Source organism: Eptesicus fuscus, chromosome 16 (assembly GCF_027574615.1).
Source record: "Eptesicus fuscus isolate TK198812 chromosome 16, DD_ASM_mEF_20220401, whole genome shotgun sequence".
In the NCBI taxonomy this organism is placed as follows: Eukaryota; Metazoa; Chordata; class Mammalia; order Chiroptera; family Vespertilionidae; genus Eptesicus; species Eptesicus fuscus.
In genome coordinates, this window is record NC_072488.1 from 1,638,069 (window position 1) to 1,663,166 (window position 25,098).

Sequence of the window (25,098 nt, forward strand, 5' to 3'; positions counted from 1 at the left end):
AGGGCAGATCAGCTCCCTTCGCTCCTTCATTGTTAAAGTGAACTTCCCAAAAGACTAAACATTTCGCAGAAATAAGCCAAAAATGACCCCTTTCCTAACCTTTATGCTTTAAGCAGATGCCAAGATCAAATAAGAACTAAGATAATTAAGAATCACATCTTGTTAAGCTTGTAATGTATAGATGGCATGTCTGAACACAATAACACTTTAAAAATAAGTTTATAAATGTTATTCTGAAAATTATGACTAAACAACTGAAAATATTTTTAAAACTGTACTATGTCCCTCTTAAAATTCCTCTTAGAGGAAAAATTCTCTCGTAAGTTCTAAAACACTGATATACTAAACGGTAGTGAGTATTTTTAACAAGATTTCAGAATTTTAAACTCTGAAATAAACTGGAGATGCTGACTAAGGATACTCTAAAAGAGGTAGATATTATACCACCTGGTTTTAAACCAGGGGTCCCCAAACTTTTTAAACAGGGGGCCAGTTCACGGTCCCTCAGACCGTGGGAGGGCCGGACTATAGTTTAAAAAAAACTATGAACACATTCCTGTGCACACTGCACATATCTTATTTTGAAGTAAAAAAACAAAACGGCAAAAACACCCGCACGTGGCCCGCGGGCCGTGGTTTGAGGACGCCTGGTCTAAACATTCTGAGGGTCCCTTCAATGACACCCTCAAAACACCGTTGTGCCCCTCGCCCACGCTCTCCCTCGGGTCTGTCACTGACAACGGGTCCCCGCTGATGGCGACGTGGGGCAGCGTGCCCTACCATGTCGCGGTGCTCCAGGTTCGCCCCACACTTCAGCAGCTCGTCCACGATGTGCAGGTGCCCTTCTTTGGAGGCCGATATAAGCGCGGTCCAGTTATCCTTGAACACAAGACACACATTTACCGTTTCAAAACCAAAAACAACATTCAAAACGAGGAAAAAGAAGCTTGAAGAGATCTGAATGTGCACAGCAAAGGATCATGCCAGAATGCCATTTACCACTCGACTCTAACGTGGCCCTGGCGCACCAGCGGGGGGGTGGGGGGGTGTCTGTCTGCCTGTATCACTACAATGTGCAGAAGTGGTTCCACAACTGCTTGGTCAGTCTTTTCCCCAGACGTCTAATCACACCCCAGGCTTTCTAAAAAGGAGAGGAGATGACTAGCAGAACCTCAGAGCTAATCCTGTGGCTACCAACCGTCGCTCTAAAGGAAATTAAAGACCGTGAAGAGACTTAAGATCACACTCGCAGGCGGGCAAACTAAAGCGACCCCATGATGCATTTAGAAACGATGTGATAAAAAAAATCAGTTCTCCTTCATTTTTTAAGGAAAGGCTACAAGTATCCTATCCTAACTTTTATTCACGAGTGTAACTTAATTCAAATGACCATTCAATAAAAATCATCAACTGAAAATAATCAATTAAAAAACACACACAGACGTAACCCTAGCCAGTCTGGCTCAGTGGATAGAGCATCAGCCTGTGGACTGAAGGGTCCTGGGTTCGATTCTGGTCAAGGGCACATGTCCAGGTTGTAGGCTCGATCCCCAGTAGGGGGTTTGCAGGAGGCAGCCGATCAAGGATTCTCATCGTTGATGTTTCTGTCTCTCCCTCTCCCTTCCTCTCTGAAATCAATAAAAATATAAAATAAAATAAACAGATGTAGATACGTAACCCTAAAAAATAATTCCTGGGAAACAGCAAGAGAAATGAGAGGCTCTGGGACAGTGACCCGCCCCAGGAGTGGATCAGGAGGCACTGCATCTCCTGGCTGGAATCACGCAATGGCATTTGTAACAGCAGCTAGCGCTCGGAGGAGTAACTGGTAATATGACTCAGACACGGATAGTTTCTAGGCAGGCATTTGATTTCATGTGTGTGTGCTCCCTATTCACGGTGCCATCTACATATGACAACATGAAGAGCTGAGAACTTGCATTCAAAGTAAAAATTTCTCTCCCTTTTTAAAAAATTAACGTAGCAATTAGGCCAAGTTGATATGTAACTGATAGTGTAGCTGGTCACCTATCAAGTGTGGAATCATTTCATCCAACGAACAGCCACGCTAAGGAAAGAGAGAGAAGCCCGTGCGAGCATGCGCTCATGGAATCATTGCATCCAACAAACAGCCAGGCTAAGGAAAGAGAGAGAAGCCCGTGCGAGCATGCGCTCATGGAATCATTGCATCCAACAAACAGCCAGGCTAAGGAAAGAGAGAGAAGCCCGTGCGAGCATGCACTCGGTAGGTACCAGGTCCTCCAGGTTGCAGTTGGCTCCGTTCTTGATCAGCTCCTTCACGATCTCCAGGCTGCCCTGCTCGGCAGCTATCATCAGCGGGGTCTGGCCGCACTGGGGACAGAAGGGACACGCGCACTGGTCGAGGCGCTGTGCTTGACCGAGACGCGTGAGCACCACGCTCTCCTCTTCACAGCGAGAGGCCAGCACTGTGTACAGGGTTTCTTTAATTCAGAAACACCTTGGAAGTCTTAAGTTTTCAATTTACTAATAATGTGAAAGTCAAAGAGAGAACAAAATTTTTCTTTACCACAGCATGACTAACCTGTTATCAGTCCTGCAATTTCATTCAGAATCTATAAATATGGTTAGTACTAGCCTCTGAAAGGAATTGCCACAATGTAACAAAAACCTTAGGACATCAATGGTAACCAAACTCTAACAATACAGTTACATTATGATACACAACGTGGTTCTAATAACACATGTAGATGTAGTATCAGGACTAAAGGGAGAAAGGCTCACACATACACACACACATGTATATGTGAAAACTAAAATAACTTTGATCTTATCCAATGGCAAAAAATATTATGCTACATGGAAAATAGTTTTAAGAAACAAAATTATTTTTATTATTATGTTTTATAAAACAAGTACATACTTTGCCATTAAAATTTCATACAAAAAGTCTATTAGCCCATAAAATGTTGCAGCTGTTCATGATGAGGTAAGAGCAACATTTTATTTATATTCCCCAGTCTACTGTTGACTAGAAATATCTACTATAAATTAATGAAATGGTAAATGTATACTTCCCTGTCTTATTAAACAGAACACATGACTATTTAACTCTCTTAAAGATACAGGGTCTTTAAAATCCCAAGGCGTATGGCATGGACAACTCAGAAAGGTAATTGGGGCTTCATTAAAGAAAACATTTCAAAGAGTCCTAATTTTGTTTGGCTAATCTATTTATAGAAGCTCTCTGAAGCAACCTAGAAGCACTTTAGATTTTAGTAATCAAACTTCCTGATTATTGATGATTCCATCTGCAAAAAAGGCAATTATAAATCTAAATTCAATACAAAATAATTTATATAAGTTCAAATGCATTCCAAAAATATGGATTGGAAGTACATTAACTACCAGAAATGGTCATTATTTTAAGTCAGTATCACCGAGGGAGGAACCGCGTCTCTTACTAACTCGCCTTGACCCGGGGGCATCACCACCCTCAGGAGGGCGGAGCGGCCGCAGTCTCACCTCGTTTCTCTCGTCCACGTCTTTGCATTTCTCCAGAAGGGCTTTCAGGGCAGGGATGTTTTCCTCTTCCACGTAATTGATCACACTCTGCGATATCAGGACCGACATGTTGGCAGAGAGCTGCGGCTGTCTCTACCCCAGTACCTGTGGAAGCAGCCGGAAAACACACAGAACTGGTGATCAGCTGTGCAGATCCCCCACCAGCGGGACTGACGGCAAAGCGCCCCGCTCAGCTGGCGAAATGCCCGCTCCTGGCTTTCCAAGGCTCGCACTCCCCTCAATCCAACTCACCCCACTCCCAACTCCAGACCCACCCCATCTTCGCAGTGAAGGGAAGTGCTCCCGGGCTCCCCTGCCGTCTTCCCGCCTCAGTCAGCAGCTCCAGCTCCTTCCTCTCCGGCCAAAGCCTGCCCAGGTCTCCCCCAGCCTCTCCCTGAGTCCATCTCCGAGCACACCCTCCTGTCTTCCCGAGCAGATTTCAGACCTGATGGCTCCTCACCACCCTCCCAACCGCCTGGTCCCAGCGGCCATGGTCTGCGCCCACATCCCCCGCCTTCCCACTCCGCTTCGCCTTCCCCAGGCACCTCCCCAGGCCCCAGGGCTCTGAAGCAGCCAGGGCTGCGCCAGAAGCGCCCGCAGACCAGAGAAGCAGCGCCTCCGTCGCCCAGAGCCGGCACAGGTCTGGGCGAGGCCTGGTCTGTGACCAGCGCGGCAGCCAGCTCCCCGCCACGCTGCTGCGGAGCCCGAGCGCCGCTGAAGAACCACCTTGAGCAGGACGGAGTCAGACGACACCCCTCCTTGCTCCCAGCCTCCAGCGGCCCCTCAAAGCAACAAGGTGGCCTTGCCCGTTTACTTCGGCCTAAGTGGCCTGGAGTTCCACTTCCGACCGCATCTCCTCCCACCCCCTCGCCCATTTCACCCCGTGAGCGGACAGCACTGCGCCCCTCGGGGCCTCTGCACTGACCAGACCCACACGGCCGCCCCCCGCCTTCAGTCCCCTCACCAGGAGCGGCTGCCCATGTCCCGTAAAATAGTAACCCCTCACACGTACTGCACAGCGGTCCCGGCCCCCGCCCTGCCGACTCCACGTTCTCCGTGGCACTTACCACCATCACAAACACACGTGTGCGCTTACTGCCCATCGACCACAACTAGAACAGAAGTTCCAAAGTGTAGAACTTTGTTTTATTCAACTGGACATTCAAATGCAAATAAATAAACAAACCTCAGCTCATTCATACCTTACACCAAAGACACATACTAACACAAAGTGGACCTAAGTGTCACACCAAAAGCACAAAACTTCCAGAAGAAAACAGGCTATTTTGGATTCGATATAACACTAAAAGCCTGTTTAAAAACAAAAACAAAACAAAAAAAAACTGAGAAATCAGAGCTCACCAAAATGAAAACGTTTGCTCTGCTAAGAGAACAAACCTGTTTGGGACTGGGGACAACTGTCCCGCTCCGGACAGGTGTCTGCGCCGGCTCCAGCCGGCCCTGCCCTGCGCCTTACAGCACACGCTTCCCCCGAGGGTCACAGGCTCCCAGGTGGACAGCAGTCATGCCCACAGGACAGACTACACACCCAGAGCCTCACTCCCACCTGAGGCGGAGGATGGGAATTAGAACTTAGAAGCTGAAGAAGAGGCTTTGGACGCTGAGTTGAGCCTGCAATGCGCTGAGACTTTGGGGGGCCTTGGGATGGGGTGAATGTGGGGTGCGTGTGGGATGGAAGCCTCTCTCTGGGGCCAGAAGACAGGAACTACTGCACTGCATGATTCCATTTCTATGACATTCCAGAAAGGGAACACGGGACAGCCAAAACCGGGTCCGAAGCTGTCGGCTTACAGTGGGGAGGCGATGACTACAATGGGGTCTAAGAGAATCTGGGGAGTAGATTGTCGTATATCCTCACTGTGGTGGTAATCACACAATTATATGGCTTTGCAAAATTCGAAGCTTAACACTAAAAAGTGAATTATAGTCTATGTAAATTATACCTGAATGATACCTTACTTTTAAATAATCATCAAAAAAGGTTATGTTATTTGATCCAGTAACTTTACTCTAAGAATCAATTCTAGAAACACAAGAAACATCGAGAAAGATTTTAAATACATCACAATTTTAGTCACGAGAACAAAAAAACTTAGAGATGGGGATTCCATAAACTATGATACATCCACACAGTGGAAAAAATACAGTCATCAAAATGGTTCTAAAATATGTCCTGACAGAAAAATGCTTGTGCTATATTAACTGGGAGAGAAAAATAACTAAGAAAACTATCTATACAGCATCTCAACTATAAAATTTACATTTTAAAAAATTACATTTTTAAATACAGAAATGACATCAATGTAATTTTATTTTCTTTAGACCTTTACTTCCTCATCTTCTAGACTGTGGTGCCTTTATGATGGAAACCAGTAAGAGGCTGTGAACAGTCATCACCACATCCAACTCCTTCATTTACTCCCACTTCTTACGGATCACGTCTACCGCCTCAGCCAGGCTTCAGGGCCCGGCTCTCCCTCCCTCTGCCTTTACCAGCCCGCCCCGCCCCCCGCCAGCCTGCCAGGCTGACGCTCCAAGTGGCCCCTCCGCCCGGCTGCGCCCCTCCTCGGCCCGGCTGCGCCCCCCTCCTGGGCCCGGCTGCGCCCCTCCGGCTGTGGCAGGTTTACTCCCTCGCTCTGCACACCGCGCTCACACCCACTCCCCGCAGCACCTCCTCTCTGGCCCAGCAGGTGCCATTTCTCTCCCCTTTGCCTCCTGTGTCCGCCATCAGCCAACCAACCTCAGTGCCTCCGTGGTGGCCCTCCATCTACACTTAACTAACACTCCTGACCGTGCAAGACGCAAGCTTCACTGGCGGAAGCAAAACGAAACGGGCAGGAACTGGCTTACTTCCCCGCACCACGCCGTGGGAAGGGGGCGCCGCTGGACCGCACAGGCCCGCAGAATTCTCGTTCTCTATTGGCTGAACCCCCTTTCACTCCTGACCAGCGTCTACACAAACGGGAACATGGCTGCCAACAGCTACCCAGCCCCGGTCCACCGTTTTCTAAAACCAGAGGGAGTGTGGATTCGTTCCCAACTCCAACCGTCCCAGAAAGGGCTCTGGCTGCTCAGATGGGGTCAGCCCGCAACCAGTCCACCACAGTCACAGTCACGGTCATAGTCATGGTCACAGCCCTGGTCACAGTAACAGTCACACAGTCACAGTCACACAGTCACAGCCACGGTCACAGCCACAGTCACAGTCACACAGTCATGGTCACAGTCACAGCCCTGGTCACAGTCACAGTCACAGCCACAGTCACAGCCCTGGTCACAGCCCTGGTCACAGTCACAGTCACACAGTCACACAGTCATGGTCACGGTCACAGTCACGGTCACAGCCACGATCACAGCCACGGTCACAGTCATGGTCACAGCCATGGTCACAGTCACAGCCACAGTCACACAGTCATAGCCACGGTCACAGTCACAGCCACGGCCATAGTCACAGCCACAGTCACAGTCACGGTCACAGTCACGGCCATAGTCACAGCCACGGTCACAGTCACAGCCACGGTCACAGTCATGGTCACACAGTTAAGAGTCACAGGCTACATGGTGTGGGCACTGCTTCCAGCAAAGCGGAGACTGTTGTGGTCGAGGCACCTGTCCTGCAACATGTGTCCCCTGGGTCGGCATGACAGTCCCCACCGCGTCCCCTCCCTCCTGCCCTTCCCTCCAACCCAGCTGCCACACTGAAGCCGGAGGAATCAAAAACCCCTTCCGTTAGCCCCGTTACTCCTGCTGGGAGCAGAGACGATGGCTGTACTCCTCACAAGTTACTCACGGAACCGAACCCCTGAAGGCCTTTCAAAGCCGCTGTAAAGACGTGACGCCATGGTTCCAGGGCAGGCTTCGCTCTTCGCAGAGCCGTGAGGGCTCCTGAACTCAGGTCTCAATGATGGCGGGAGGGCACGTGCTCCTTCCCAATCTGGCCCGTCTCACCCTCCCTCCACCTCATCTTCCCCTCCCGACCCCATCCCTCTCCCCTCCACCCAAACCCGCTTCCCCCCTCAGCCACACATCCAGCTCCAGCCACACCCATCTCCCCGCGATCCGCGCTGCCCCGCACTTTCCTGTCCAGGCCTTTGCTTCCTGCCCCGCCTCCTCGAAAGCCCACCCCCAGTACAGCCTGGACAGCAGGCCCCCCCAGGCCGCTCCACCCCACCTTCTCCAGAGCCTGCGTGGCCCGCTCACTCTGCACTCCGCAGGGAGGCCTCCACGCCGCGTACACCTAAGCTCACACCACCCAACCCTCCACCTCCTCACCCACGTCCACACCTCCCCTCAACAACAGCTTCCTGAGGTAGGAGCCACCTGACCCCTGGCACGATGCCTACCAACAGGGGCTGAGGACGAGAAAAGCGGCCCGCGGCGGGGACGGCCCTGCCCTGCGTGAACATGACCTTCCAGAACACCAGCATCAGAGGAGGTCGCTCCGACCACCATGCGGGACAAAAGCCACTTGGAAACCACGTCAGAACAGACAGAAACAGGGGCCCTGGCCGACCTTCCCGTCAATGTTCTCTCTTCCAAAGGCCTTCTCGGCAGCACAGAGCACAGGCCCAGGCCCAGGCCCCACCGCCTCTGCCTCCGTCTCACTCTGACTTCACCACTTGATGTTTTGTCACCTGGGGCTAGAGTCTTGGCCTCCGCGTACGGGTTCACCGTCTTTAAATAACGGCACAGTTACATGACGAAAGGGGACTGAAACTGTGCCTAACACATGTGCAAACGGGGCCACCATCAGCTACTCCCCGGAACACGGGAATCCCACACTTCCACCCTCCCCCCGGATTACTGTCACCGGGTCGACTTCACAAGGCCCCCTTTTTTTTTTCCATATATTTTATATTTTATTGATTTTTTACAGAGAGAAAGAGAGAGGGACAGAGAGTCAGAAACATCGATGAGAGAGAATCATCGATCAGCTGCCTCCTGCACACCCCCCACCGGGGATGTGCCCGCAACCCAGGTCCATGCCCTTGACCGGAATCGAACCCGGGACCTTTCAGTCCGCAGGCCGACGCTCTATCCACTGAGCCACACTGGTTTCGGCCACAAGGCCCTTTTTATTCCCTTCCCAGCACTTTCCTAACCGTGTCATCTGCACGTTCCCTGCCGGCCCATGGTCTCTCCCCCCAGGACGTCCGTTCTGTAAGAGAAGGGACTCCTGTCTTTTGTTTTAGACCAAATGCCCGGCGCGGACGACCGGGCTGATTACCAGGTCGGCGCTGCTAACGCCCGAGAACAAAGAACACACCGGGCCGCAGCGCTGCTCAGCCCCGGGCGCCCGGCGGCGGCGCTTTAGACACAGACCCAGGCGCCCGACCCCAACGTGGAGGCGGGAGCTCGGACAAAGGGGCCCGGACCCGCCGGGGCCGAGGGGCGAGGCCTGGGCCACACCCAGCGGCCAGCGGCGCGGGGATCGCGGGGATCGCAGGGCCGGGCGGGCAGCAGCCGGGAGCCAGCGCCCCTGGCGGCCGCGGGGAGGGCTGCAGGGCGCCCGGGAGGCTCGGCGGCGGTTCGGGTGACAGCGGCCGCCGGCAGGAACGCAGACCTCGTCCCCAGAAACAAGCCGCGCCCGCGTCGGAACCGACGGCCCGGAGGCGCTGGCAGGCGGCTCCTCACAGCCCGGCCCGGCTCCCCTCCGGCCTCCTCTCCCGCCCCAGCCCGCCCCTCCGGCCGCACCCACACCGGCCCCCGCTCCAGCCCCACGAACCTGGGGGCGCGCAGAGGCCCCGCCAGGCCCCGCTCCGCACCCGGGAAGTCACCGGCTCCCCCCGCGCCCCCCGCCCCGAGGCGCCCGTCGGCCCCGAGAGACGCGCCTGAGACCCCGAGTCCCAGACCTGCCGGCGCTGCAGCCGCGCGTTCCCGCGGGCCCCGACCCCGGGCTCCCGGCCGCGCCCGCCCGCCCGCCTCACTGACCGTCTCGCCGCCCGGCCGAGCAGCTCCGGGGGAAGGCAAACCCGCCGCGGCGCGGTCAGCAGACGGGAGACGGAGAGAGCGCGGCTCGCAGCGCAGCGTCCTCCACACGCCCGGCGGCCATTTTCCTCCGCCTCCGCGAACTGACAGGTCACGTGACCTCGGGAGGGCGGGGCTGCGGGTGGCCACGCCCCCGGGGGCGGGCCGAGTCCGAGGTCGAGGAGGCAGCGCGCATGCGTGAGGCAGTCGCGGGTCCTGGGTGTGTCCTGGCCCCGCCGCCCTCGGAACAGCTGTGTTTTTGACAAGTGCCTGGCCATATGCTCTCCCCTGTCAATGCCTGTCTTCTCGCTGTGGTTAATTTACTATTTTTTTTTTAAATATATTTTATTGATTTTTTACAGGGAGGAAAGGAGAGGGACAGAGAGCTAGAAACATCGACCAGCTGCCTCCTGCACACCCCCCACCGGGGATGTGCCCGCAACCAATGTACATGCCCTTGACCGGAATCGAACCTGGGACCCTTCAGTCCGCAGGCCGACGCTCTATCCACTGAGCCAAACCGGTTTCGGCTAATTTACTATTTTTAAAAAATATTTTTAATTGATTTCAGAGAGGAAGGGAGAGGGACAGAGAAACATCAATGATGACAGGGGCCCCGCCCTGGGGAGTCCAACAAGGACCTCCTGGTTCACAGGTGGGCACTCAACCACGGAGCCACCCTGGCCGGCGCTGTGGTGAGCTTATAACTCAGCATCACCCTCACAGCTGATGCAGAGCCCTCACCCGCAAAGGTAACTTCAAAAATATTGCAAAGGCAGGCCAGCTCCAGCCCCTTCCTGGGAACCCGGAAGAGAGGTCTCTGCCTTCCCCGAACGCAGGTGGGAGACCCACTCCTGGTCCTGAGGGCCCACCGGCTCCCCGCTCCCTCACTCCCCCCTCTGCAGCTCCCCAAGTCTGGCTCCCGCCCCATCTCTGCAGAGGGGACCTCCGACTTGCCCCATCTGCAGGCTGTGCTCCTCTCCATTCTTTTCCCGAGTGCTGTTCCCTCACCTGGCACAACACCTGCCAGTCAATGATTCTCTCTCACCATTGATGTTTCTCTCTCTCCCCCTCTCCCTTCCTCTCCGAAATCCTCTCTCATCATTGATGTTTCTCTCTCTCCCCCTCTCCCTTCCTCTCCGAAATCCTCTCTCATCATTGATGTTTCTCTCTCTCCCCCTCTCCCTTCCTCTCCGAAATCCTCTCTCATCCTTGATGTTTCTCTCTCTCCCCCTCTCCCTTCCTCCCTGAAATCAATAAAAATATGTATTTTTTAAAAGGTTACGTTTAGTAAGTTGTATCTGTTTTGATAATAAAGAGTTCCTAACTCACGCCAAAAGCTGTCTGTCCTTCCGTAATTTCGGACGCTCAGGCTTCTATCCAGCGATGATGTAAATGCCTTCTCCTGGTTCGGTCTCGGATACGTCTCCCTCCACCTGCGTCGGTCTGTCTGTGGTTTGGGCAGCTCGCCTACGTTTTCCCGGCGAATGCAGCCTAAGGGTGTCTCTCTTAGCAGAACCACCGATGTCACCTCGCGAGTGTGGCTCTTCTGCTTGCCGCGTGGTGGTGTGTGGAAGGAAAACCATGAATTATCCTCCAGTCCTCACCACGCCACCATCAAGACGGCCATTTTAATCGCCCACTCACCTCTTCCAACAGCGCCAGCGCGGGGGGGGGGGGGGGGGGGGGGAAGGAGGGGGGTGGGGTGGTGATGTCAGCAGGCCAGTCTTTTTATCTGGGTTCCATGTCATTGCCTGTAAATTTCCCGTAGGAACCTTGAGATGATTTGAACACTATTTTGCTTTAAAGATGCTTTTCCTCTGATTGTAGAAGGCAAACGTGTTCATTATAACGTACACATGTAAAGTACCTGGGAAATTCAGAAATGTTTGAAGGAGAGATATCTCTCTTAATCTCACCACTCAGAGTCCCCTGGCTTCTTAAACAGGGACTTGAAACAAAAATTGTATTAACCAGCCTGGTCGGTGTGGCCCAGGGGCTGAGCGTCGACCTGTGAGCCAGGAAGTCGTGGTTCGATTCCCGGTCAGGGCACGTGCCGGGGTTGTGGGCTGGATCCCCGGGGCGGGATGTGCCAGCAGGTTGATGATTCTCTCTCCTCATGGATGTTTCTCTCTCTCTCTCCCTCTCCCCTCCTCTCTGAAATCAATAAAAAGATATTTTAAAAATTTTATTAACCAAAGTCCTTATTGAAGGGGGATCCCAGGATGCTTTAGTTGATGATGTGTGTCCCTGCTCCGTGTGATCGGCGCGTTCCTTCTACGTGAACACACGTAGAGGGACGCCTCCTGGTCCCGGGATGGCAGCGGAAGGAGAGGCGTGCACGGCAGCACAGAGAACAGACGGAGAGGCACCAGGGGAGGAACAGGTGAAGCCCTGGGTTCAAGTGGGGCCCGGGGGGTAGAGAGCAGCAGAGAGGGCTGGGAGAGAGCGTTATACGGACGTCACATCAGTTCTAGGAAAAGGACGTCAGGTTAGTTGGCCGCACGCTCAGCGGCAGTCACGCCAGGCCGCCAGGCCGCCAGGAGGGAGACGCTTTGGTGTTGCCAAGGAGCAACGCCGCCGTGTGCTCAGAACACCCGTGCTCGCGGGCCAGTCCTCCGGGAATCACATGTCGGGAGCACGGGATCCCGGACGCAAAACCCCCTAGTTCTCCCTTCTGAGTCAGTGTCTCCCGAGCAAGTGACTCGGAAAGTCAGGCGCTGCTCACGGGCGGCTTCCCTCTGCTGGCTGCACCCTCCTCTGTCCGGGGTCTGCTGTGCTGTCTTTTTTTTTTTTTTTTAAATATATTTCTTTATTGATTTTGGAGAGGAAGGGAGAAGGAGAAAGAAGTAGAAACATCCATGATGAGAGAGAATCATGGATCGGCTGCCTCCTGCACGGCCCCTACTGGGGATCGAGCCCGCAACCCAGGCATGTGCCCTTGGCCGGAATCGAACCTGGGACCCTTCAGTCCATAGGCTGACGCTCTATCCACTGAGCCACACCGGCCAGGGCTTTGCTGTCATTCTTGGTGAACGTTAAGAACATTCTAACTAACGATCTGCCGATGGCCTTCCTGCACCCCTGGAAGAAGATGACATTCGGGAAAACGCGGGCCCAGCAGGAAGGCAGAGGCGGGAGAGGGCAGTTTGCCCGATGCCAAGGAAAGACCCTCCGCAGGAGAGGGGGGGCACAGCCAGAGGCTGCCCAGGTCCGGGGAGGGAGCCCGGCCAGCCCCCCGCAGGCAGCGCAGGGGCCGCAGACGGCCCTGCAGGAGGCTCCGGGGGTGGGGGATGGGCAGGGCAGCAGAGGGACTGTGCTGGCTGCTGTCTCACAAGCGTCACTGTCCATGCTGAGGGGCGTTCTGGGCGGGTTTTCCTTACTTGTTCATCTTTATTTTTTTAATGGACGTCAGAGAGGAGGGGAGAGAAACATCAGTGATGACAGAGAATCATGGATCAGCTGCCTCCTGCACGCCCCCAACTGGGGATCAGGCCCGCACCCTGGGCCTGTGCCCTGACCGGGAATTGAACCCTGACCTCCCAGTTCATAGGTCAAAGCTCAACCATTGAGAAACACTGGCCGGGCTCGCTCTTTCTTTCTTTCTTTCTTTCTTTCTTTCTTTCTTTCTCTGTAGGACATTGTTTAATGACTGGGAAATCATGTTCAAATATCAGAAAACCGGGTTGGAGACTGGTTGCATTTATATTTCAGTGCCAATGAGTTGGCGTTTTGTTTGTTTGTTTAAGTTTCTTTATTGATTTTCTTTCTTTTTTTTGATGGGAGAGTCTGGGCCCTGAGGCCATGCACATCTAACACTCTTCTCGAGGCGAATGACTCAGGCATTAAAAGGTGTGCAGTGACAAACAGGAAGCCAGCTTGCTGAGGGAAGGGTGCCCCGGGCCACGGGAGGGCCTGGCACTGGGTGTCACACAGCCGGCACCTACGCTCTGGCCTGGGGCCTCTTGAAGGCTGTGCTCAGGCTCACCCTGCAAAGGAGATGGGAACCAGCACCCCCCCTCTACCACCCCCCCCCTGCCCCCCGCCGCCGCCCCCGGGCACAGTGGGACGGCGCTGCCCTGGCGCCGGGCAAAGCTAACGGCCCCTTGGACGCGCCACAACAGAAGCCTCAAACGCACAACAAAGCCAACCGGAAACGGGAAAGACACAGCATCCCAGAACAGAACCGATTCCGTGAGTGAAGAGAAACGCAATGTTCCTCTGACAGTAAAAACCTGAGCTGCCCCCCACCCCCACCCCCCCCGGCTCCAGCGGCAAGATGGAAGCCGCAGAGCCCCGCATGCTACAGCCGCCTAGAGAAGCCGTAGGGGAGAGGACACGAAATCACTTCCAAACCGCAGAGCGAGTTCCACGGAGCAAGAGCCACCCGAGGAAAGCTGACCCAAAGCAGGTAAGACTGGCAGCCATTGCTTCCGGGGGGGGGGGGGGGGGGGAGCGGGGAGGGGTGGCTTTGAGTGCAATGTTCTATGAAAAAAAAAGGGCAAATTGTGCACCTGACACCAGAGCAAGCGCTCCTTCGGTCTGAGCGGGGGGCGTGAGTGGCCGTCACATTACATCGCTCTGTACGAACAACGTGCTGGGAGCAGTCCCGCCTCATTTTGTAAACATTGCCTAAGCTCAGCCCGGCGGCGTGGCTCCGTGGTTGAGCGCTGACTGAGGAACCAGGAGGTCACGGTTGGATCCCCGGCCAGGGCACAGGCCCCTGTTGCGGGCTCACTCCCCAGCAGGGGGCGTGCAGGAGGCAGCCGATCCATGATTCTCTCTCATCATGGATGTTTCTCTCTCTCCCTCTCCCTTTTTTTTTAATTGGCTAAACTAAATTTCTTCCTGGTATCCCTTTTTCCGACCAGGGGGAGATAGGTTGGTTTAAATAGATAGTTGGCGCGTGGACCTACACTGTTGTTTTTGTTCTGTGTGGAGAGCTAGACCGTCCTTGCAGGCTTCCCTCTCCTCCTCTAATTCACGCCCCTCGATGTCGTTCTCAGCCCACGCACGTCCTCCCAGGCCCAAGCCAACTCCTGCGCGGAGTCCACGCCTTGCCCGGTCCCGGCCGCTGCTCCACGCGAAGTCCCCGTGCCTGCTCCCAATGCAGCGGCCACGGCACGGCCGGCACTCTCGAAAGAGCTCCTTGAAGGCGGGCGGGGACTGAGCCTTTCGTTCCCCAGCACAGGGCAGGCACGCACTGAGCCCCTGTGGAATGAGTAACGGAAAGAAAAACACGAGAAAATACGTTCCAGTGGTCACCGTGTGGCACAGGAGGCGGGCCATCCGCTGGCCTCCAGGGCCCTCCGTCCCGCGGAGCCGGTTCCCCTCACTGCCTCGTTCCAGTCGGCACCCGTGAGGGCGGCGCGGGCGTGGCTCTGGGCGCCGGCCGCACTCCTCTGGCCGCGGCCCCACCGTGGCACAGCCCTGCCTCTCCCAACGGGCCATTAAATCTGCCTCCTAGGCCGAGCCTCCCAGAGAGAGAGCACGCAGACCGGACTTACCTGCATGTGTGACACCTGCCCCGGATCGCACCTGCCTGGGCACGTGTTACACGGAGCATCCTGTGCAACAGTCACCCACATACACAGCTCTTCCCGACGGCGCCTGCCGCTCATGCCGAAGCCCCCTCGGTTTGTCTGACGGCACAGAACGCCAGTGGGACGCCCGGCACTCTGTTCTCAAAGGCGAACCCCACGCTGGTCAGCGCCGGGGGCGGGCCATCGGGACCGGACAGCCAGCCCCTTCTCTTCCCTGTGGTCCCAGGCAGCATCCTCTCCAGCTGAACATCTTTTTCAAGGGAGACTACGAGGGCCTATCGACGGATTTAAGAGGGTTTGCATTGTCTTCCAACGTGCTGGCAGTGTGGTGTCTTTAAATAGTTTTTTAAAAAATATATTTCTTTATTGATTTCAGAGAGGAAGGGAGAGGGAGAGAGAGAAACATCAATGATGAGAGAGAACCATTGATCGGTTGCCTCCTGCACACTCCCTAGTGGGGATCGAGCCCACTGGGGATGGAACCCGCAACCCAGGCATGTGCCCTTGGCCGGAATCGAACCTGGGACCCTTGAGTCGGCAGGCTGACGCTCTGTCCACTGAGCCAAGCCGGCCAGGGCTCTTTGAACAGTTTGTAAGCAGTTGGAGGGTCAGTGGCTCCTTCGGATACGATCCTCACGGTGAGGAAGCTGCGGTCGAAGGACCCCCGCCTCTCACAACAGGCCTGGTGTTCAGCTCTCCGCACCGAACCGAACGCCCCTGAAACCACACACACACACACGCACACGCACACGCACAGACACGCACACACATGTTCAAACTACTGTTTAATCCGTCTCAAAGACACACACAGTAAAAAAGAACATTCACGTGTAAGTGACAAACATGGCTGAGACCCAGCAAGAGGCCCCCGGAGCGGCTCTGAAGACACAGACCCGACAGGAGTGGTTACAGAATCGCCCCGGGACGGGGGATCCGACCCCGCAGCCGCCTCCGTTTCCCAAGTTACGGACAGAGCTGTTGAAAAGTAACACTTCTTTAAAAAAATATTCTGGAGCCTCCTGTCCGGGGAGCAAGGGTCAAGGTCAAGCACTCCTGGCGAAGGTCAAGTCGGCTTGGGAAGGCAGGAAGTCCCACATCTCACGCTGCGTGCCGGGGCCTCTCCTGTCCCACCGGCACCGCGTTCACGCTCCTTCCCGTGGCCTGTGTCCGTCCCTCTGGCTCGGAGAGGCCGGGCACACCGGGGCAGGCGGAGCGGCCTCGCGGGGGTCACGTCCGTGTCGGATGCCGGGTCCCTTTCTCCCCGTGACCAAGTCAGGAGCGAACGCACGTGGCTGACAAGTCCGTGACACAGAACCAGAAACACGGAAATGGGGACAGAGGCGTCCTGCAAAGGTCTGTGGAGCTCTGTACGCGTGTGTCCTTTAACGGGGAGGGACAAGGACCGTCAACACACCAGCTCCTCAAAGAGGTGGGCCCAGAACAGAGCGCGGCAGGACAGGCCACGGGGCCTCCGGGGAGGGCCGCCGGGGCTTCTTCCGTTCCCGGCGCCTCCCCGGGGCGCCTCGGGGAGCCGTGAGTCACCCTGCCGCCGCCACTCTGCAGCTCTCGGCCTTTCATCACCTCCCCGCTTCTTCCCGCAGCGGCGGCATCTGGTCACACACGCGGGGGGTGGCCGCGCGTCACCCGGGGAGCTGCAGACGGTGTTTTGTCTGGGGCCGTACCCGGTATTTATAGCACAGGCTCAGGGCGTGCTCGCTCTGCTCCTCGGCTTCATAGACGGTGCATGAAAAGAAGACGGCGCGAAAGTTGGCAGACAGACCCGTCAGCGTGAGCATGCGCCCCAGGCTCTGTGTCAGGAAGTCTGCCCCATGCCTGGCCGCGCGCCTCAGCTCTTCCCGGGGCGCTGCGTGACGTCACAAGCCTGTTAGAGCCCGCAGCATCTTACAGCTGGCAGCAGCACTGCCGAGCAGCCGCCCTCACATGGAACCGCCGCACCCCCTCCCGGAGCCTCGCTCCCGGGCAGCCTCCTCCGGAGGGAGGGGCGTTCCCACCAACGCCAACAGGTCCTCGCCCTGGACACCCCTCCCCTAAGGGGAGCGACCACAGGTAGACGGAGCGCAGGTGCCGCAGACGATCGCTGGGCCACCCCTACATCCCCAGCTTTCAAATCCACCCGAGTGGGATCTCTTCTATTAAATGCAAACCTTTCCCCTCGGCATCAGGACCCTGCGGGGACGCAGCCCCTATTTCGAGGCGAGGCTGCAGAGCGCAGAGCCCCCAGCACCTCGGCTCAGGGTGCCGCCGGCCAGCCGCGGGGTCAGGCGCAGTCGCGTCGGGGACAGAGGGCGGGGAAGACCCCATGGCGCCGTGACGTTGAGGGCGCTGCCCCGACGCGAACGCTGACGTCCTCCCCTTCGATGGGCGGCCCGTGGCTGGTGAAACCCACAACATACTGTTTACACCCAGCGCCCTGGACAGAGCCCTGGCTGACAGCGCCGGCAGGCACCACTCGGAAACCGGTATTCCCTCAAGCGACGTTTTCTCTCCGTTAAAACGTGTAGCTCTTCAGACCGACGAGCGAACAGTTTGTAATAAAGAAACACACAACAAGGTACACATCTCCAGAGCTGTTCACGGATATTCAACAATGTAAACGGGAAGAAAGTATGTCCTAAGTGCAAGCCAGCCCTCGAATTAAAGGCATGGACTTTGTCATTATTTTAATGGCAAAAATTCCTAACGTCTCCGTCGTTTAAAATAAGGTAGAGCCCAAACTAAATGTTTTCGATACCTTTGAATGAAATGACATTTGAGAAGCTGCAGAGTGGTGAGCCCAGAGAAGTGGGTGATGTGCATACAACGGTGTTAGCATCGATCTGAACGGACAGCAGAGGCAGCGGCAGGGAACTGTGCTCTGCCGGCGAGACCATCCCACCGGAAGGGCTCCGTGCCGGGGCCGGCTCGGTGAAAACGGCGTGCGTCCTGCTTGAACGCCGAGCGGCTTTCCTCTGCTGCCCGGACAGCCAGACGGGAGCCGGGCTTCGAGGCCCAGTCACCGGAGCGCAGACCGCGAGGCGATGCTGGCGGGGAGCCGCCCTGTGCGTGGCCCACGGGTCCGCTCGGGCCGCCGTTCTTACACGCACACTGGCCGCAACCTTGGGGCCGGCCTCCGGGCTTGGGCCGCTCTGGTCTCGAGCAGGCCACTCCCCCGAGCCCCGGGCTCATTCCCACGGAGCCTCGGAAGGCCCACGTCTCCCGAGACCGTCGGTGGGAGCCACCTTCGCTTCCGGAACCATCCTTCTCACTTGTCAAAATTCTTGTCAAAACTCACATCGGGGGGAACCCTTCTGTGAAAGCCACACGTGGCGGGGATCAGTAACCACAACGCTCCCCCCCCCCCCAGGTGTGGCGGCGGCCGGGGGGGCTGCGCGGGTCGGACGCCACATAAACCTCTATGCTGCGGGGCAGGTTAGAAGTGAGATGGTTTCCCCGACGACCCCACGTCCCAGTGAAAATGCTCACGCTGACCGCCGAGGAGAAGCCGCGCGTAAAGCGGAGACACATCCGGTGACGGTGACTAACGGAAAATGACAGAGGAGAACCGCGTTTGCTCGTTTTTCCCTGAGAAGCGTAATAACCAACCAAAAGCAGAAACACTGCACTGAGGGGTCCCCGCCGGCCTGGTCTCACGTCACCGGGAAGGTGGAGGAATCGATTGCACGTGCCCCGAGTCCGAGCCTGTGATTCCCAAGGGAGCCGCCCCGCGCCGCGGAGGCTCCCACGCCCACGGCGGACTCGCTGCGGCGGACACGCCGGCTCTGGCTCCTCCGCACACTCCCCGCGGACACACACTGCGCCGTACAGAGCGCAGGGCGGGAGTTCCTCCTGGGAGAGAACGGTCACCTGGGGAGCCAGAATGATTTCTTCCGTGCTTCTTCCGGATTATGTATCTGTGATTACAATTTCTCCAAAATTAACTCCAGTCCATTGGGTGGGAAAAGAATAGAATAAATACACGGCTCCAAAATGGGAGGAAAGCGACCCGATACGCCATTTCATGGCAAAGAACCACCACGAGTGGACCTGGGGGGGCGTGGAAATGGACCTGCTTCTCCCCAAAGGAATGGGACCTCCACCCATCCCCTGGCTTCCTCGGGGGTGGCCCTGACCACACTCACGGGCCAGAGTGCCAGGCCCGCAGGCGGGGAAGAGAAGAGGCTCCCCCGCGGGAGCTCACGGGGTTGCCTGGAAACGGCCGAACAAAAGGCGTCTGTTCGGGGCGTGCCCACACTTGCCTTTCAGACGCCCAACCGGTTTACCTTTTCCTCCCAGAGACCAGGCTCCGGGCGCCGTCCTTAAACCACGGAGAGGCTGGGGGCAGGTACTTCCCACGACGGTTCTGGTCTCTCCTCTCCCATCGCACCGCCGGCTCCGTGCCGCGCAAAAACGGAGAGCTCACTCCGCCCCGGCCCTTCCCTGGGAGGCCGCGGGCAGCGCTCACCTCCTCAGGCGGGACAGTTACCTTCAGGAAAGCGAGCGCAGGGCGCACCCACGCGCGGCTGTCTCTGGCGTCCTGAACAGGCTCGGTGGCGTCGCGCTGACGAAGCCCTCCAAGGTCCCGTGCGCGGCTTTCCCGTCTTCTTCAGGGGAAATGCCACTCCGCCGAAGCCACAGGGTGGTTCTGTTCTTAACTTCGTTTGAAACGTCACTAATGACAACAGTGAACAAGAGAGACTCGCCACAGATAACTTGGCATGTCATGACATAATTGAAGGCAGAAAGGAAATAAATTCCACGAGAGATTGGGTCAGAGGTGCCGTGTGAGGGCGCCCAGCCCTGGTGAGGGGTCCACGGCCGAGGCCCCGAGCCGGGCTGACGCCTTGTCCCTCCCTCCCCTTTCGAATCACAAGGCTGGGGTTCGGGGAGAGACTCGGGGCGCAGGAGCTGAGAGCACACCTGTCCACTTACAGACGGGAAAGCTCATTAACGAGCATTCACAGCCACATTTTAATACCAGTTAGGGGTTTGGGAAAGAATTTATATTATCCTCTGAAAAGGTGGCTCAGACCCAACGGCACTAAGCAGTGGTCGGCAAACTCATTAGTCAGCAGAGCCAAATACCAACAGGACAACGACTGAAATTTCTTCTGAGAGCCAAATTTTTTAAACTTCAACTTCTTCTAACGCCACTTCTTCAAAACAGACTCGCCCAGGCCGTGGTATTTTGTGGAAGAGCCACACTCAGGGAGCCAGAGAGCCGCATGTGGCTCGCGAGCCACGGTTTGCCGACCACGGGCATTAAGTTTTCATTTCCCTAAAACTTCCCCAAAAAGGAATTAAACTGCCTCAGCGGAGGGAGGGAGTAGCCGGAGAGGAGCCTCACTCCGTGGTTTCTCCATCCAACCCTCGGAGCAATCTACCGCCGTCGTTCCCACAATCCTCTCCTAGTCCCATCGGAGGAGAGCGGGTCAGGGTCATTGGAGAGCCCCGCCCGCTAAGAAGCCATGACGTGTTTGCCCCTCGCAGAAGCTCCGAGGGGGAAGGAACAAGCACTTCCCTGAGCGCCTGGTACCTGCCGGGCCCTGGGCCTCCCGCCGACGCTGCCCTGGCTCCGCCCCCGGCCACACAGTGCGGTCTTCCTCCCTGCCTGCCTTCCTCCGTCATCGCCTCTCTATTTTGTCAGAAGATAAGCTTAACATATCGCATTGCTGATCTTTAATTATGCTTAAGAAATTCCTCCTTGAAGGGCTCGCTGACGGACGCGCGGCAACGAAACTCTCCGGGGAAAACTGTAATTTGGCCTCCGCGCTGTTTGCAAAGCCACCGTGCGCTGAGGTCATTGGCGATGCGCGAAGGAGACCCTTCAAATACCGAGGCGTTTATTGCATTTTTAAAATATCCACAATCTTCAAACCCTGTTCCAAATTCCCCCAGAATCCCTTCACAGCTCATTGCACATCCAGTATGGAAATCGAGTCCTCACCATGTTACAGTTGAAAAAGACCATTTAGGAATGACATCTCAGGAAAGAGAGGGTTTAAGGCAAGACATTCATTTGGGAAAGCGAATTTCTCTCCATCGTCCGCACGGACCCACGATCTCCCCACCTCGCCGCTGCCCTGGGGCGCACAGCGTACATTCAACCACCGGGCGCCCAGAGGACCCCGCGGACACCCCGCCGAGGCCCGGAGTGCCCACCGAGATCCTGGAAATATCTTAGCTAAGGCGTGGCCCCTGGGAACACGGCCAGGGAGGGGGACGATCACCCCATTTCCGATCGGGGACACCGGGAACTCCCTACCAGCCACGGTCCGACTCCCCCCACCCCCGCCCCCAGCTTTACTCTCTTTTCCAACGATCCCAACCCCCTGGAGAAGGCGCTCCGGTCCGTGCTGTTAACGCACACGACAGCCCTCGCGGTTTCCCGTCACTCCTTTCCTGATGAGTGTCTGGCGGCGCTGGCTGGACCCTGACTGCACACGTTGTTTGTTGTGGGGAAACTATTCTGTCCCAAAGAATGCTCATCGAACTTCTTGGCCCGCGACGGCCGCCTGTGTTGGTGGGGATCCTTCCCGCTCTGAGTCTTTTTCACGGGGAACAGCAGCAAGACTAAGACGCCGGCGACGTGAAGGCTGTAGTACCAGGAGCTGAAAGGGAAGGGGAAGCGGTGATGAACCACGCGGCCGTCAACCACCCGTCACAGCGGCACCTTCGTCCGAGCGCCACCTGCCCCCCAGCCTGTGTTTCTGGGCCACGCTGGTCTCTTACCCGCCCGCCCCCACCGCGAGGGACACCCCGCAGGGCGGGCGGGTGTGTACCACGCTCCGTAGAAAGCCACGCGGACTATAAGCGTGAGCCTCGTCGCCACGTGGCGTTCCTCGGTGCGGGTCGGAAGGCCGTGGCTAACCAGACCCAAAAGGCAGGGAACCTCAGCCCCAGAGGCCCAATGCTCCGCAGGCAGAGAAGGCGGGGCCCGCGGAGACGGCGGCCGCTCGGCCTCCCCCGCTGGTTACTGTCCCTCATCACGCCACGTGTGTCCTAATGACGCGAGTAATAGACGAGCCACGTGGATGTTACTGTCACAAAATAAAGAAATGGCACATGGCCCTCGCCGGTGTGGCTCAGTGGATAGAGCGTCGGGCTGTGGACTCAAAGGTCCCAGGTTCGATTCCGGTCAAGGGCATGTACCCTGTTTGCGGGCACATCCCCTGTAGGGGGTGTGCAGGAGGCAGCTGATCGATGTTTCTCTCTCATGGATGTTTCTAACTCTCTATCCCTCTCCCTTCCTCTCTGTAAAAAATCAATAAAATATATTATTTTAAAAAAAAAGAAATGCCCCATGATTAAAAATATTAGAAACCTCATTCCCCAAATGAAGTAAAGCCCACTGGGGCCTAACCTCCCTCTACAGCTGTACGTTCAAGGGATGGCGAACCAGAAAACGAGGCGAAATGTCAAACAGCCCCATCACGTTAAAAAATATGGAACAGGCTGTCACGATGGAACTTCGGCGAGAGTTCCTTAATGTCTGTCTCCCTGAACGGTTTTCGTTGCATTCAATTCCACCATTTCTGACCCCGGATGCTGTGCTGTCGTTCTAAACGCCAAGATAATGGAGAATTTACGAAAGAATAAAGGTTTTGATGGCAAAGATATCACTAATGGGGGGAGGGGGGAGGAGTTAGAGAAATAAACCATGAAATCCAAGACAGTAGTTTCTGCATTGCAGAGGTGACCAGGGCCGGAGCCAGGGCAGACGGAGGGAAACAAAAACGGGTGCGTGAGACGGAACCAATCCACGTCGTTTTCACTAAAGGACGTGAGGGAGGGACGAGTCCTTGCAGAGACCAGGTTCACCCTCGGAGAGGCTGCAGACGGTGGCTACCCGGTGACCCAGCTCCCATCAGACCCTCGTCTGAGGGCTGAGGGGTGAAATCGCTCCATCAAGTACCCGCTGGGCTTCAGACCCCAAAGGAACCGACGGTGCGTGCAGCCGCAGGGAGGGAGGCCACGGCGCTGTTTTCCCATCGCTCCTAAGAGGGGGCGCTTCCTTTGACAAGCGCAGCCCCCCCCCCCCCCCGGCCGCCCCTGCGGAGCGGCGCTCACCTGTAGAACGAGAAGGACGGCTGGACGGAGAGCAGCACAAACGGCACCACCGTGTAGCTCACCGCCAGCTGGGTGGCCGCCCAGGTGAGCGCGTCGTACAGCAGCTTCCGCGGGGGCGAGGCCACGAAGTGGTGCCGGAAGTTACTCCTCATCTGAAAGCAGGAGCAGAGGGACCGGCTTCGTTCTCACCGCCCTCGCCAGAGCACACGCCTCCCTCCACCAGCCGTCCCAGGGTGCGGAACACCCGCGCTCACGCCGCGGGCGGGGTCTATCGAGGGGCTCAGGAGACACGGGGACACGCGTGCAGAGACACACGGGGCCCGGGGGCGGCAGCACGCGGCGAGAATGTGCGAGTGGGGCAGAGGGCAGCAGAGAGGAGGGGCTCTGTGAAACGTTTCTGCAGATTGGGAGTTGTAGTGAAGCTTAAAAACTTTTTTAAGTTAAAAATAACATTGCCCAGCCCGGCCGGCGTGGCTCAGCGGTTGAGCATCGACCTGTGAACCAGGAGGTCATGGTTCGATTCCCGGTCAGGGCACATGCCGGGTTGTGGGCTTGATGCTCAGTGTGGGGCGTGCAGGAGGCAGCCAATCAATGGTTCCCTCATCATTGATGTTTCTATCTCTTTCTACCTCTGAAATCAATAACAATATATTTTAAAAACACACACACAAAACACCCATTGCCTAGAGCTCTTTAAATCGTCTCTGGTAAACGGCAGCATATAAATGAAGTAGGATCTATTTTCCATCTTCCATGGCGTTAACACTGTCACCATGGTAACTCTGAAACGAGACAGCCTCTCCTTGCGCTCGGCACTTGTGCCGGACCCAGAGCTCACCTCCGACAGGCCCTGCCTGTGGATGGCAGCTGGAGGGGCTTCTCCAAGGGCAGCGCCTGCCTGGCCGGCGGCGTGCTCAGCTGGAGCGCCGTCCTGCACCCCCAACCGTTTCAGGTTCGATTCCCCGTCAGGACGCAGGAGGCAGCCAACCACTGTTTCTCTTTCACACGGATGTTCCTCTCTCTCTCTAAAATCAATTAAAAAAAAAAAACAAAAAACAGCCCTTGCCAGTTTGGCTCAGTGGATAGAGCGCCAGCCTGCAGACTGAAGGGTTCCAGGTTCGATTCTGGCCAAGGGCACATGCCTGGATTTCGGGCTCGATCCCCAGTGGGGGGCGTGCAGGAGGCAGCCAATCCATGATTCTCTCCCATCATGGATGTTTCTATCTCTCTCTCCCTCTTCCTTCCTCTCTGAAATCAATAAAGAAATATATTTTAAAAAGCACAAACACACATCCTTGGGTGAGGATGAAAAAATCCCACGGGAAACAAAGCAGTTTTCTAATAACCGCTGTCTTCGTGTTTTCAGCTTCTAGGACATTTCAGGTTTGAAAGGTGAAAACTTAAACATTCTTTCCTTTTTTCTCTCCCGTCCCCGCTCTTCCCACGGGCTGTCCACGGTGCCGGCACCGGGACGGTGTCTACCTGGGCACGGCGGCCACGAAGCCAGGCCCGTCCGCACCCCGCTCTCCGCCCCGGCCCGACGCCCAGGCCGCAGCCCCCGGGAGCATGGCTGACAGGAGCCCCCCCGGCCCCCCGCCTGGTCTCACTGAGCGTCCCCAGCTCTCCTCTCGGAAGTTCTGTGGCGACAGCGCCCACCTGGGGGTGCCTCCCTGTGCGCAGGGCGGAGCCCCCGGGAGCCCTCGGCCGCCAGGGCTGCGCGGGGAGGGGGGGCCCCGGCACTTACGGCTCGCGCGGCCAGCGTCATCAGCACCCCGGTCAGGAAGGTCAGGTAGTAGCCGGGGTACACGCCGTGCCAGATGGCGGACAGCACGAAGGTCTGGATGGTGGGACTCCACGTGGTCCGTTCGTAGCACACCCTAGGGCCCGGAGGCACGGCCAAGAGCGAGGTTAGCGCGGCCAAGTCCACGGCTCTCGTTCTTTCGTTCCCTGACGGGTT

The 25,098-nt window shown here is 56.5% G+C and overlaps 2 protein-coding genes across 4 annotated transcripts in view; both read right to left on the reverse strand.

The window, feature by feature from the left end:
* The window catches only part of KIDINS220 (kinase D interacting substrate 220), a 62,207-nt gene extending 52,591 nt beyond the window's left edge, over positions 1-9,616 (reverse strand). For all 3 annotated transcript variants that reach the window (XM_054727894.1, XM_054727895.1, XM_054727893.1), the window contains exons 1-4: positions 9,496-9,616; positions 3,505-3,648; positions 2,254-2,352; positions 781-879 (exon numbers count right to left, since the gene is read on the reverse strand). In XM_054727894.1, coding sequence (XP_054583869.1) covers positions 781-879; positions 2,254-2,352; positions 3,505-3,612 — 306 coding nt within the window. In that variant the 5' untranslated portion in view covers positions 3,613-3,648; positions 9,496-9,616. The remainder of the gene's footprint in view (positions 1-780; positions 880-2,253; positions 2,353-3,504; positions 3,649-9,495) is intronic.
* Positions 9,617-20,893: 11,277 nt separating this feature from the next.
* Positions 20,894-25,098, reverse strand: part of MBOAT2 (membrane bound O-acyltransferase domain containing 2) — a 53,231-nt gene continuing 49,026 nt past the window's right edge. Inside the window, exons 11-13 of the mRNA XM_054727999.1 lie at positions 24,886-25,018; positions 23,142-23,293; positions 20,894-21,682 (exon numbers count right to left, since the gene is read on the reverse strand). Coding sequence (XP_054583974.1) covers positions 21,463-21,682; positions 23,142-23,293; positions 24,886-25,018 — 505 coding nt within the window. The 3' untranslated portion in view covers positions 20,894-21,462. The remainder of the gene's footprint in view (positions 21,683-23,141; positions 23,294-24,885; positions 25,019-25,098) is intronic.